This window comes from Polyodon spathula, chromosome 3, assembly GCF_017654505.1.
Source record: "Polyodon spathula isolate WHYD16114869_AA chromosome 3, ASM1765450v1, whole genome shotgun sequence".
Taxonomy (NCBI): Eukaryota; Metazoa; Chordata; class Actinopteri; order Acipenseriformes; family Polyodontidae; genus Polyodon; species Polyodon spathula.
Window position 1 is genome coordinate 37,225,927 of NC_054536.1, and position 14,936 is coordinate 37,240,862.

Consider the following 14,936-nt stretch of genomic DNA (forward strand, 5'->3'; position numbering starts at 1 on the left):
GCATGTGATGACATATATATATATATATATATATATATATATATATATATATATATATATATATATATATATATATATATATATATATATATATATACACACACACACACACACACACACACACACACACACACACAGAGTATTTGCTTTATTTATTTATATGGTTATTATTCTACTGCCCATTTGTTTACTGTAGGTTATTGACGATTACTTTACGATTACATCTGTGTGAACACATTGCACTGAATTAAGACCCACAAGCAACTAGACAATCTCAATAACAGATTGCATATCTAAAAAAAAAAAAAAAAAAAAAAAAAACCAATAACAGAAATATACGTCCACACAAACAGCTTTTTACAACAAACAGCACTCTTGGTTTACACTGCAGTGGGAAGCAAGGTACGCATGCGTCAATGGCATAAAAGGGATATTCCGTTTACCATGTAAACGCAGAATATGAAAGGAATAAGAGAATTCCGCCTGAATGTATACAGAGCATTCGGAATATTCTAGTATTCCAAATACTTATTATTATGAATACTTGTGCCACGTAAACGTACTGAGAAGGTGCAAGGGTACGGGGTCAGAGTTCGATTGTCGTATAGAGGAAGTTGTTGGCTGCATTGCTGCTGGGAAACGGAGCAACCAGGAAGTAGCGTTGCTATTATGTGAGCATTGAATGTGTTTTTCATTGCAAGGGAATTTCTGTGATTATAGTAGAACTTCTGTTTAAAATGCACACGTGGATTTGTCCCAATTTAGCTCTAACATAAAGTCGTCGGTATCGTGATGTTAGTTTTTTTTTTGTTTGTTGTTTAAACGAAATTCAAAGACATCAAATCCCAGAAGTGAAGCTCGGTCTTCACAGCACTGAATGGACATTGTTTACTTAACATATGCATTTTGTATATTTTAAAAACGAAAGTGTTCTATATAAATATCGTAACAAATGTTAAATTATTGGCAGTGTGTGAAATACAAACAGAAAATCTTCCCTTTTCTGGACTATTTTAAAGTTTATGGCTATGTTTCATTTTGGGGATCTTCGGGAACTGAAGGAAAACGCTCCAATGCACGGAGTGTGTAGCTTACCCAGAGTGTAAAGGTAAGCCATGGAAATGTATGTCCATATACGGGTTACTACGTACTCATGCCACTTTTTATTTTATTTTTTTTAACGATTTATTCCCTTTTTCTTGAAAATTGCATTTATGCAAACTACCATAACTGATAGTCACATTCATATATTGACTGGATGACTAGAGGCTGCTACTATTCATAACAGATTGTTTAAATGAGTGCATTTAATCTTTAGTAATATGCATTATTTTTTCAGACGAAAACATATGAGACAGCAGACCCGTATTAATGTATTTCTTGATGTATTGTAAAATTTTCAGGTGAAACAGAAGACCTATCGTTCCAATCTTAATTATTTTCCAAAATATAATTGACTTCTAGAAGAGTTGAGCACAACAAAACACTAGCAATTCTGTTCAGTAATCTGACTGAATGACCCTTTTTCTGCTTTTCAGCTCACAAGCAACATATTTTAATTGGATGTCTGTCAGTGCAATGGACACAATGAGTGGCAAACTTGGGCTTATTGACCTGAAGTACAACAACTCCAGGAAACACATTTCCATCAGCATCCCCTCCAAGACTGAAGACATGTCACCACATATCAAGTCTGTGGATGAACTGCGAGTCCTGGGAATTAACCTAAGCAGTTTCAGTCAACCAGCCCAGTTTTCAATTTGCGTTGTTGGTGTCTTTGTGTTTTATTTAATCTATGGTTATCTGCAGGTAAGAATATACAATAACACAACATTTTACTAAATGTATGGGGAATGTCAGGACCTTAAATGAATTACGAGAGAGGGAACTGAGCACATAATATAATAATTTTAGGTGGACAATTGATTTCACAAACGTGTTTCCTTGCTGAAGCGATTTAAGCATTCCCTTAAAATTGCTGAATATCCTCCCATTGTACATTTATGTGTGAACCAAAGACCATCAGATTGGCACTAGCTATTGGTGCTTTGTTTGGCAGCCCAAAAACAAAAAAAAACATAGGAATACACTTTTATACAATGTCCTGCAACTATTGGGACATATGGGGAAAATAGTAGAGAGACTGGGGTTGGGCAGTTTTTTTGCCAGGCTTGGACCTTTGTTTATTTAATATGTTGATGTCCTTGAATAGACTGTCACCTCTCCAAACATTAAAAAGGTAGTATTGAACAGTCGTCCCATGCCATTTAGGTGTTTTTTGTCTTTTTATGCTAGCAACACTCTGCCTGTAAGCTGTGCTACATTGGTATCTTATACCTTATCGACAGAGCCTTGCAAGCATTCCTCTTTAAAAGCAAGGTCTGAACACACCCTCTTCTCAGCTATTGTTCCCTTGTTTACTTTTTAGCAGTTATTGTCAACAGTTTAAAGTATTGTTTTGTGTCATACTGTATATAGATATTCTCAGTGTAATGGCCCAGAACACCTAGAACCGTAAAAAAGAAAAGTTAATTAAACTTTTCAAACTTACAACTACAGGTCGATTTGTACACTGGGTGGAATCTGTGAGAGTGTATATTTCCAATGTTTCTCATATTTTGATATTCTAATGCTATAACCGTCTACTATTGCTTGCATTTCTTTATTCCATGTACACATGTATTTTAAAGTACAGTAATTATGTGGTACAGCTTTTCAGTAACTAGTCAGTGGTAAATATTATATTTAGTTTGTTTTGGTTATTTGTGCTCAGGTCTGTTTCATTTGTATTGTATGCTTTCCACAGGAACTAATTTTTTCCGTGGAAGGGTTTAAGCCATTTGGATGGTACCTCACTTTAGTGCAATTTGGTTTTTACTCAGTGTTTGGATTGGTAGAGCTTCAACTCACACAGGACAAGAGCAGAAGGTAAGCATGAAGTCGATACAGCTTTTTCCGTATTGGCCTTAGCATAGGACCTGGTCAGTTCTTTATTAGTCAGAGAATGATTTATTGGCAATCATTTGTTGTGTCTTTGCTATACAGAAGTAGGATAGCAGGCTCAAGGTGACAGCAATGGTATCCTACAACAAAATCCTAATTTTCACTGCATGTAAACAGCTCAGAGTTAAAGGATAAAATTATATTGTGTTAAAGGTTAAAACTACTCACAGATTACATACTTTGGTTCTGAAATGCTTTGTGTGTTCTTTTTCTTTCAGAATACCAGGAAAGACATATATGGTGATAGCCTTTTTAAGCGTGGCTACAATGGGTTTGTCAAATACATCATTGGGCTATCTGAATTACCCCACGCAAGTCATCTTTAAGTGCTGTAAACTCATTCCTGTTATGATAGGGGGAGTTTTTATACAAGGTAATCCATATACACTGTTTAAATATCCTGAAGATCAAACATTTGAAGATACTGGCTTTTGTTTTCAATATACACAAACAGTATTGAGTGTTTCTCAAGGTCAAGTTCAATCATAGGTATCGTATAAGGAAACTAACCCATTTGTGTGAGTTATTTTACAAAGCTCCTACCACAACAGTGTCATATTCCCTACAGTGCATTGGTCCAATGGTTACTTTTTTTTAAGAAAACATGGCAAGTGGCATCCATTAAAATCGTGACCAAAAAAATAAAAATAAATAAAGTGAATGTGTTTTTTTGGAGGAGTCAGTAATAATGCTGCATCCCTGTGATATACCCTAATTTTAATACAGGGATGGTAGCTGCAGAATACTTACGTATTTTTCTCGGACCATCACTCGTCTGTCTGTACAGAGCAATATGGGATCCTGCAACAACTTCCAGCACTAGTGTAATGTTTGTACCTTTTTAGGTTTTTTTTTTTTTTTTTTTTTTTTTTTACCCAGTTGCTTTAATGACTGGTATGTGTCGCGAACATCAACTGCTCAAAGAGAACGTTTTGATGTTCAAAGAATATAGTACAGTTTTACATTGGTCCATCTTTCTGCACCAGACAAAGAGCCTGGCCCATCTACTTGACACCTATGCTGTTATGCCAATGTATGTAACTCCAGATTGCTTCTTACTGTATTCTTTTTGGAGTAGAATAAAGTGGTAGCTTATATATGGGCCAAAACAATTCCATCTTTTGTGTCAAATGTTTAGCATAAATAGATTAACATAATTATCCTTATGTTGCACCAATGACCCAAGTAAAACAATAACCAAGACAAATACCAAATTTGTGTGTTTTTATATATTTGTTTTTATCACAAACAACATAACTAATGAAATATGTTTTTAAATAAGATTACGAAACGCTTAAACTTGCAAAATAGCAACTGCTATGGAATTTCCTAGTTACAGTTATCTACATAGAAACTTGTTAAGATTACTTGCTGACGATACACTCAAGCTTGATTGTTCTTATAAGGTCTGATCTGAGATTGATGTGAACTGCATCACAATAACACGCAAGAGTACTGTTCAAAACCACACAACCCTGCAATCTAAAATAATACAAATAACAAGTTTAAACTACAGACTTATGAAATATCTAACATTCTAAAAGTGCATTTCTCCAAAAAAGTAAATAATAATAAAATGTTATTAGAAACTGGTAATGGTGGCATACAATTACTGGACACAGTCTAACTGAAATAGGCCTTTAAGCAACACAAATTTAAATATGTTAAAACAATTTTTGTAAACCATATAGGGCTGTAGAACTTAACTGGAGATTCAATATATTTGATTGTGTGTGGATTGCTTGCATGAGTGGACAGCAGTTTAACCCACTGAATCATCCATCTTAGATATAATTTTAGTAACAAGTAGTATTAAACTTGACCAAAATAATTTGCAGCTATTGATAATCTTATATATATATATATATATAATATATATATATATATATATATATATATATATATATTTTACTTAAGAATTTTCACACCCTTTTTAAAAAAAAAAAAAAAAAAAAAAATTTAAAAACATTAAAATTTAAGTGGCATTTGTATGGGCAGCTTTTGTAGTTTAGTTGATGGCTGATACAAAATAATACAGTACCCCTACAGAGGGAGTGTGGAGGGGGGTATTAAACAAATCTAAAGCAGAAATCATCTTGTTAACGAACAAAGGCCACAGCCCGTTAAATTCTTAAAGGCTCTCTAGCGTACTGTACTGGAAAAAAGTATTGATTTTACACTTCAAGCTGCACCGCATGATAATATATACCATGCTGTGCCTTGAGTTACCGCAAGCTTACCAGGATTTTCCAAAGGACCCATTCTACATTGTTTGAAGTAGTGGCTTCATGTTTGTAGGATTATACAGTATATAAATGCACATTTTGAAATACATTATTTTATAAACATGCTAAGCAATATGTTGTTACTGTTATCAGTTTGTTATCAGACATTCATATATATATATATATATATATATATATATATATATATATATATATATATATATATATATATGTATATGTGTGTGTGTGTATATATATGTTTTTTTACATATTAATCATAAGTCCATTATACGTAAATATACTGTACAAACTAGTTGAAATTTCTCAACAGTTTTCACAAATGTTGCCTAATTGAGTTGCAATGATATAAGAATGCAAATTAATAGCCATTGTTTATTGATCTTTTTACACTTTATAGTCAAAGTGCCTCAGCAAGTAAACTCACTTTTCTTTGATAACTTTCTGAAATGTAGATGAAGGGGAAAAAAAAAGTGGTATAAAAATGCCAGTTTTCTAACAACATTCCTATGCTAAAGAGGAATGCTATTTTACATTGTGTCACAGAGGAAATAGTAATTTGAAGCCTTCTTACATTACAAACCACAAAGAGGGTTTCAAATACATACCCTGTATATGTGTTTAGCCAAAAAAGCTAAATCCTGAAGCAAGAGTTGCCTGTTTAAAAATGTCAAACTGAACAGGAGGCATTCATACATATGGTACTCTGACTTTAACGTTTCTATCAAAATCATGTTGAAATGTGATTTTCTAGGTGTTTCTTGCAAAATGTTATTTGGATAAAAAAGAATCAAGAATGGGCTTGGGTGCTCATTCCGCTACTTGTAAGTAAAATTAAAAAATATGGCTTACTTGCTTGAGAACAAAGACCTTTGTCTTCACAAGCTTCTGAGGGATTAAAAATTATATTATGTACACAGTATTGCTTTGTTTTAAACTTTCATTTGGTCCTTTATAAATCCCAAGAAAGGATTTACCAGTGCAGTTCTTAATAGCTTATGTTATAACAAGGAAGCGAGAAATTGACTTTTGAGATTGAAACAGGACGTTATATCCTGGATATGTAGCATTCCCTGCAAAGCTGATGATAATAATGGATCTTGTGAACTCCATTTGCTGTGATAATAGGAGCTTTCTTAACATTTTTAGACTTCATATTTATGTTCTTTCATCCACTGTCTGGATATCTACCTGTAATCTCTGAAATGGAACCTGCTATTTACAAGTATGGGGAACAAGTAGCTTGTTTTTATCCTTAAATATTTGGGCATTAAGCCATAAATACACCCCATCCTCAATTTACAAAACAATTCCCTATGGGGTCACATAGTGTAACATGTTATAACCTTGTATATTTTAGAATGAAAGACGTACTTTTAATACAACGGGGGAGCCAACGTAAGGTGACTGTTTAGCATGGGCATAGCAGAAAAAGTCCCCCTTCTTCTCATTTAAAGGGACCTTAACTTAGGTTGTGTTGCAAAAATGAAATTGTGCCCCATGTTTTATTAAGTGTTTATTGTTTTACAGGAAAGCGCTACAATCTTCTTGATGTGTCTGCAGCAGTATGCATGAGTTTGGGTCTAATTTGGTTCACTCTGTCTGACAGTAAAGTAGCCCCCAACTTCAATGTGACAGGTAATGCATTATACATCCCATCCCAAAATAGCAATATACATGGAGTTTTGTAAGTCATATTTTCTATACAATGGTAGAGTACAGCAAATAGTAAATAAAAAATAATGTACTGTAACCAAGCTCACTATTTAATGTGTATTTATTTATTTATTTTTTTTAATACATTCACATAACAGCTGAAAGAAAGGCATGTTTATGTACAGCTCTATCCAGGAACAGTATGTAACAAGATGTACGGTTCGTGGCTGTGTCATGTAAATATGTACTTCAGAAGCTGTTTAGACTATATAAAGTCAAATGACTTTGTTGTACAGCGTTATTCACTTTAAAATGATAAATGCATAGAAATGCTTATGCCCCAGGCATAATGAGCTAGTTCATATTCACTAAAGACTAAATTTACTTTCCAAACACATATTAGAACACTATGGCAGAATCTGCAGATAAAATATATGTCCTGCTACATAAAATCATTAAAAATGCAATTGTTTAACATAGGCTGTTGGAGTAAAATTGCATCCCAAGCTGCTTTGCTTTATTTTAAGAGTTTATTTAAGAGTTTTTTGTTTGTTTTTTTTTAAACAAAACTGGTTTCTTTAATTGTGACTTCATGGGCTCTTATTTAGCACTTAAGTGTAAGTTCAAAGGTAACTGTTCTTAAGTGAAACAATTAATGGTTTACTAGCAAGAAACAACTTGTTGCATTTTGGAGCGGGTAAATTAGGGTTCCTAGCAACTCATTGCCACTTTAACTAGTAAAATTGTTTTATTCTTTTCATAATCTACTTTCACAACATTCTGTGACTGATCTATTTTAGACTGTTTGCATAACAAATTAAAGAATTACAAAGCTCCATCCTTAAAGTAGATCCTAAAGCATTGTGGTCATGGCACCTATTTGCCCCATAAAGCCATTTTACTATCACTTGTGTTCATGTTGTAATGCAAAATACAGGTTTTATAACTATGGAATTAAAAATAGAGCAAATACTGTCCAAACTTGCAGAGAATACTGTTACCCATTTATATATTATAAATTAATATAAATATTATATAATTTGATACAGAATTATAGAAATAAAAAAAATGAATGTAAGCTTATGCATTTTTTTTGTCTTCTCTACAGGAGTGCTGCTCATTTCCCTCGCTCTCTGTGCAGATGCTGTGATAGGAAATGTGCAAGAAAAAGCAATGAAGCTACACAATGGTTCTAATTCTGAAATGGTAAGTGAACGTTTGCACTCATCTGCTATACAGTTTAGAGAAACTGAATCAAATCTGTAAAAGTTTAATTAAAGTATAAGTAATGGAGTATTAAATATTCACACTTAAATGTTACCAAGTTTTCAAACTTGTTTACAGCTTTCAAATTATTGTTGTTGTTGTTGTTATTATTTATTTATTTATTTTTTACTATTTCAGGTTTTATATTCCTATTCAATAGGGTTTGTGTATATATTAGTGGGCTTGTCCTGCATTGGTGAACTGGGTCCTGCGGTGGCATTTTGTGCTCAGGTATGTAAATTAACCGTATTTTTTAAATTAATAACCACTGTTGTAGCATTCACCTTTTATTATCTTTATTCCAAAATCTTTAAGTTTAGATAAACATCATTCTAACTTTGTAAGGATGTCTCGCCTAATTTAAAAATGAATTATGCATTTTCTTGTCCTTCCTTTTAGTGGGTTATTATTTTTTTTTAAATGTTTGAGTGCCTAACAAAGGTTACTGTACAGTGGGTAATCTGTCTTAATGATATACAGTGTTTTCTTAGGCTTCCAGTCCCACAGGGCTAGGAAACTATTGTTGTTGCTGTGACTTATTATTATTTATTTCCGTCAAAACTCACCAGATTCGGTAGCTTGGTAGATGCTTATGGGAAGATGGACAATGCTAATGAACATATGTTGTAAGTCACATGGCTTGACCGCCATATTGGAATGAAAAAAAAAAACATTTTTCCTAAATGTACAAATGTGTCTTTTGAAAACTACTTATTGCAGTGCTGAAACTTGGTATAGTTGTTGAGGGATAGTCCATCAGTTGTGTGGTATGGTGGCCATGCTGCATGACCTAAAAACTGCACGGTACAGACGTCATAGTCACATACTACAAAGATCTTCTTCTCCCAAACCGCTAGTCCGATTGAAACAAACCCAACGGCACATATGATCGTAGTGTGATTGTCTTTAAAGGTTGTTCAAGGGAGGTTTCTACAATAATAAAACATGCTGGCCACATTGGATGACATCATCAACATACAAAACTGGCTTAAAAAAACTTTGTCTCTGAAACCGCTAGTCTGACTGAACCAAAAATTGGCACACTTGATCCTAGTGTGGTTGTCTTTTAAAGGCTGTTCGAGGGAAGTTTCTACAATAAAAAAAAAAAAAAAAAAAAAAAAAAACTATATAAAAATAACTCCTTATAGAGTGCAGATAGGGGTCATGGTTACTATGGAACAGACATAGTAACCCGTGTATGCTCTATCAAAACATTTTATTGTATGTGACCTCTGATCTTTCCTAAAGGTCAAATGTAAAACTGGCGTATAACTCCTGAGAGTGCACATAGGGTCATGGTTACTGTGTAAAAAAGGCATTTTGCACTATTTGCTAAAGTGTTTGCTACTGGTACTGGAAGCTGTACAGTTGCTGGCAAGTCCTAGTTTACTGATTTATTTATTTATTGTTTTCTTGTTCCATTTAAAAAAATGCAATTGTGTTTTTGTTTTAAATCAAAATTGTTTGATGCAGTCATCTGCAAAATCTTTATTCAGAATTTGACTGAAATGATACCAACAATTTCAACAAAACATTCTGAAATTAAGCACTATGCTGTAAAATTAACACTTTGTTTCTCGCTTTTTATTTATTTTTATTTTAAGAAGCATACAGTAAGATGTCCAAATTGACAAAGACAGCCTGAAAATACGGCACATACAGACACAAACGGCAAATAAAAAAAATAAACCAATTGATTTAAATGAACTTACCTATGACTAAATTTAGCACACTGCAGTCGACTGTCTGTTGTTTCATCAATCACCACTGAAAACTTTGTAGAAGTCATTAGGGAACCTACTTACTCACAACTTTGGTGTTAGGTTTTTCCAGTTGTAAAAGGCCTTTTTGACATTCTAATAGGCTGCTTCTAGTGAGGTAACTTTGTCTGCAGTTTAGTGAAAAGAAAACCCGCTCTATGGAAAAAAAAGTAGTTTAATGCCCGCCCTGCAGCACGGACTGCCTGCCCTGTACTGTACAACATTTCAAAAGTTTCACATTTTCCCTTCAAATGTGATTTCTCTTTATATATATATATATATATATATATATATATATATATATATATATATATATATATAATTTTTTTCCATAAAAGCACCTGATTCCGCATTATTCTTTCGATTATGTCTGTGTTTTCGTTAACGCAGATTTTGTAGGAATTTATAGCATGTGTGGTCCTAATTTGGAGCACTAACATGATGCTGCTAGGTTAATATTGCCATCATAAAAAAGCTTCCATGATTTAAATATTTTCAAAATGAGTTGTTAGTTGTTGTTACATATATTCCTTGTGCAGTCTGTACATAGGTGTGTCATACTTATTGCCAACTGAATGACTGAGCCATTGAAGCCAGTATTGTAAGCACCACATTTGTTTTTTTGTGAAGTTATTCTGTTTGCTGTGTACGTACTGTGGTTCATGATGGTCTACTTTTTCAAATTACTGACATATGTACTTGGTGGAGAATAAGTTTCTAGCATGAGTGTAAAAACATGTTGTGTATCTTGCCTTCATTTTATTGTAACATTGTTTTCTCTGCAGCATCCAGTGAAGACCTATGGTTATGCATTTTCCTTTTCGCTCACTGGATATTTTGGAATTTCATTTGTACTTGCATTGATCAAGCTGTTTGGTGCTCTTGTTGCTGTTACAGGTAAGAGTAACCTCATTTAGAGCAAGGTATCAGCAATGGATAAGGCAGCAGCAGTCTCACAATAGGCAAGCTTTGCATAAGCACCTGCACTGGTTAGGCGTTCTACCAAAGCTTGCTTCTTGCATGCAAGTAGACATTTTATCATACATGTGAGCATTTAGTTTTGAACTCTGAAGTTATCCTTGAATGATTTAATCGCTCCAGATATCAATAAGTGCCTTCATTTCGTCATTCCACGATCCACCATTTTACAACATATAAGCCTAAAAATTGTACAGCAGTATACTGATAGTCGTTCTCAACTCCTTCAGGTGCCTATTGAGTACTGTTTTTGTAGTGTCCATTTGCCAACACATATCAGAAAGCATTTTAGGATATTGAAGGATACACAGAAAGTGTAGTTCGGTATTGCAGTGTCCACACTTCTGACAAACCGCACTACTTGGTACAGTCTAATTTAGAACCGGACTCGAGACTACCGAGGTGGTCTCAAGTCTGGTTCTTGAGTACAGTATCAAACACTGCGTAGTGTGGACGCTAACCGTATTTAGCACTTTTAAGCCGGTTTAAAGGCAGTTAATATAGTAAAAAGGCATAGTGTGGCCTTAACTTCAGGCTTAACCAATGTAACATTTGCCAGTGGGGTTATCTAACAGAAAAAAGTGCAGAAAGATATAATCTGGAGCAGCTTAAGGCTAACATTTTGGTTTTGCAGTTAATTCTGAAAATATTGGTGCAGTCATCATGAATTTGTTCAGTCATAATCAGTATTTTTGGTAGAGGCTGTTTTATTAGACATGTCTTAAAGGGGAGATGTACACATCAGCTAAATCTGCATTGTCTGCAAGTCATGGAAACCTTTTCATAAGGCTGTTAATTTTATTTTCAGATAACATCTCATGTAAACGCTCTGAAAGTTACACATAATTCACATTATGACAGATTAATACTTGCATCTGTTCCTTTTTTTTCAGTGACAACAGGGAGAAAGGCAATGACGATCGTGCTTTCATTTATGTTCTTCTCGAAGCCTTTCACAATTCAGTAAGTATCATAAAATCTGAATTCGTAATTAAACAAGCCTGTTGTAATAGTTTGCGTCTTCATTGCTAAACAACTACTATACATAATTACTTGATATATACTCAATTCTTCAATAGTTTTGTCTACTGTGCACTTCCGTTCACCAGAAAAGAGGCCCTCGTTGCAGTCCAGTTTGTGTTTGTACTTGCTGTGTGAGCCATATAGTCACGCGACATATTCATTGTCGTTTAAAAATACTGTTCGATGATGCTGTGTTTACACTGATGATATTTTCAGGAAAACTTTGCAAATTAACAATTTCTAATGGCTTGTCACCAGACCATGTTTTATTACTTGAGTTTCTTAAGGAGAAGGGTGTTCCTTTCACTAGATACATACATCATAGATCCCAAAAAACCAAGTGTACTGAATATTTATTCCAAGCCACGAGCAGAGTTGCTTCTGTGCTGCTTTGTACATATTACAGTCAGATAAGCTGAATTTTTTTTTTATTATTTTTTGTCGTCCCCCCCCCCCCCCCCCAGGTATGTGTGTGGTGGGCTTCTGGTTGTCTTTGGAATCTTCTTGAATGTATACAGCAAAAACATGGACAAAATGAAGCTGCCCTCACTGGCTGATATAGGACAAAGAATCATGTCAGGCAAAAAGACAAGGCCATTGTCACAAACAGTTTAGACAGTGATTTATGATTGTCTGCCGTCTGATTTTTCACAGTCCCCAGCAATGTGGGATTTCTGTGTCCAAAGGAAACATTCCTGAAAACAAAAAAGGCACAAATGGAGGTATGCCCACCAGTGACTTGAAAGGGGATGGTTTATCCGGCCGTGTGGCTCAGTGCATCATGGATATCAAATGGAGACTAATTTTATTATTTTTTTTTAACCTTATTAACTGGTATAAGGGAACAATAGACCTACTGTGGGGTGTAATTGTTGTTTTATTTTGTAACATCTCCAGTGTCAGTTATTTGAACATTCAATTTCATATGCATCCAGTGCTTTTTGAGTTTTGGTTTTATTTTTTTTTTTGTGTGTTTTTTTTTCTGTCGAAATAAAAAAATTCAAAAATTAAGTTCCAGAGAATAATTTCTCTACATCATGGGAATGTAATGCAGAAGAACTTTTGAAATGCGTTAGTTAACATGCTCAAAGTGTGCATTTGTTTGTAATGGCCGACGGCTTTTTCTGTTGTTGAAATTATGTCAAATAAACTATGGAAAAGTACATACACTTCAAAGGATTGACATTAAGTTTAGTATATTTCCCTGAAAACCTTATTTAAGACATCTTTCTATACACCCAACTTGTCTGAACACTTGCACAACTTCAACAAAGAACCTATCCAGTCAAAATTGTTACTAGGCTTTTGAGTGGGGCTTTGCCTTGTCACACCAGTAATCCCTGAAACCACTGATGGTGACTAACATAACTTGTTTAACTTTGAATTTAAAAAATTTAAAGATGATATTTATTATAAGTGAAGACCACACGAACAGCAGTGCGGAAGTTCAGATTGTACTCTGTAGTCCCTAAGATAATTGGGTTAGGCAGTAAACCCTTACAGGTATGCTAGCAATTAAGTGTATTCAAGTAAGTACAGCATTGCATTGTTACCTGTTTTACTTGACATTTTATTTCGGTTTGGATTACCGTATATGGAAATTTGAATTTGGACTAATAATTAAGCTGTCAAATTCTGTTTATAAAATCGACTGGTTTGTTGGCTTTTGATTGGTTTTCTAATTATTTTTTTAACCAGACTACTTTGAAACATGACTGTTTTAATGTGTAGCATGTATGCATGAACAGGCTTGTTATTAAAGGGTTTATAGTTGTGAAATAAATCTTACCTGTCATGCACTTATTTTCTCTACATACATGCAGGTCTCATACAGTCACATACAAGAGTACTGCACCCTATGTTTATTTTACCATAATTCATGGTAACTGATTAAGGACAGTCATATAGTAAACTTTAATCACTTTTTAATGAAACCAAAAGCAAAATACACAATTTCTAGTACTTCAACAAATAATCTTTACCAAAACAAAAAAGTATTGGCACCACTGCTTTATTATTTCATGTGTCCGCCTTTGTTGTAGTTCCTTTGTCTTGACTAGGGGTTCCCAATCCTGGTCCTGTAGCGTTGATTTTGGCATTTTCAAGCAGTTGTTATGCCTATTTCCTTATTAAATAATCGTTCTAATGTAATTTACAAAATGATGTTGATTTACGAAATAATGTTAATATCTTAGAGTGCTTCTTGCGACTACTTCTTTTGTTTGCGTGGGAATTTAAAAGAAAATCTGTCTTAATTGTCATAATTTATCAGGAGTTCATTTGCACTTGATAAAAGAGGGTTTTAATTAACAAAAGAGTATATAACTTGCCTTGAAACAGACATTTAAGTGTACAGGACCAGGGTTAATTTCTTACAGACTACCTCGATAATTCAATATTTGTAATTAGGAAAATATTTTAGCCTTTTCTGTACTTCTGGTTATGAATGAGATTCACTTATTTGATCAATTTGTACCCTTACACATTTGTTGTATTGCTAAAATGGTACACCATTATTTACCGTATAGAAAACAACATTCAGTAAAGTTTCCTTAGGTGATTGCTGATTTGCAATGTGTCCTAGGCTTTTAACAACTGTGTCTTATCCACACAAGAACGAAGAACAGGTGTCTAGGACACACTGTGATGCTCTAGGTATGCGTTCAAGATCATTGACATGAATTGTGTCACTGCCTATTTGTAATATTGTCAGACTCCCCCGACACTTTATGTACAATGTACACTTTCACCTTCTCACGTTTGTATGCATATAAAATGTACTTATAATCGTGTACGTGTTCGGAGGCTACTTCTATTCATGTTGAGTTTATATATCGCGCAGGTGAACAAAGTGCCATGGGAAAGTGCATGTTTAGAGGAATCCACAGAGCAATTAATTATAAACAAATTGTGTATTGGAATAAATAACCACAAACACCAATGGCACTTGAAACTTATCTGTTTATAGTCTACAACTGTACATACTAAAATACACAAAAGTAGATGT

At 34.0% G+C, this 14,936-nt stretch overlaps 1 protein-coding gene across 1 annotated transcript; it reads left to right on the forward strand.

Moving 5' to 3' along the window:
* Nucleotides 1-519: 519 nt before the first annotated feature.
* On the forward strand, nucleotides 520-13,908 carry LOC121313055 (adenosine 3'-phospho 5'-phosphosulfate transporter 2-like). The gene is made up of 10 exons (XM_041245186.1): nucleotides 520-1,108; nucleotides 1,539-1,809; nucleotides 2,807-2,928; nucleotides 3,222-3,376; nucleotides 6,777-6,884; nucleotides 8,011-8,108; nucleotides 8,307-8,399; nucleotides 10,714-10,825; nucleotides 11,800-11,869; nucleotides 12,394-13,908. Exons 2-10 carry the CDS (start codon nucleotides 1,564-1,566, stop codon nucleotides 12,542-12,544), a joined length of 1,155 nt encoding a protein of 384 aa, XP_041101120.1. The 5' UTR covers nucleotides 520-1,108; nucleotides 1,539-1,563; the 3' UTR covers nucleotides 12,545-13,908.
* The last annotated feature ends 1,028 nt before the right edge of the window (nucleotides 13,909-14,936 follow it).

Bases quoted from the DNA above. Each gene is read 5' to 3' on its own strand.
- LOC121313055 (XM_041245186.1), top strand. From the start codon at position 1,564: ATGTCTGTCAGTGCAATGGACACAATGAGTGGCAAACTTGGGCTTATT. The intron at 8,109-8,306 runs GTAAGTGAACGT...TTACTATTTCAG, and splicing joins ATGGTTCTAATTCTGAAATG to GTTTTATATTCCTATTCAAT. The intron at 11,870-12,393 runs GTAAGTATCATA...CCCCCCCCCCAG, and splicing joins TCGAAGCCTTTCACAATTCA to GTATGTGTGTGGTGGGCTTC.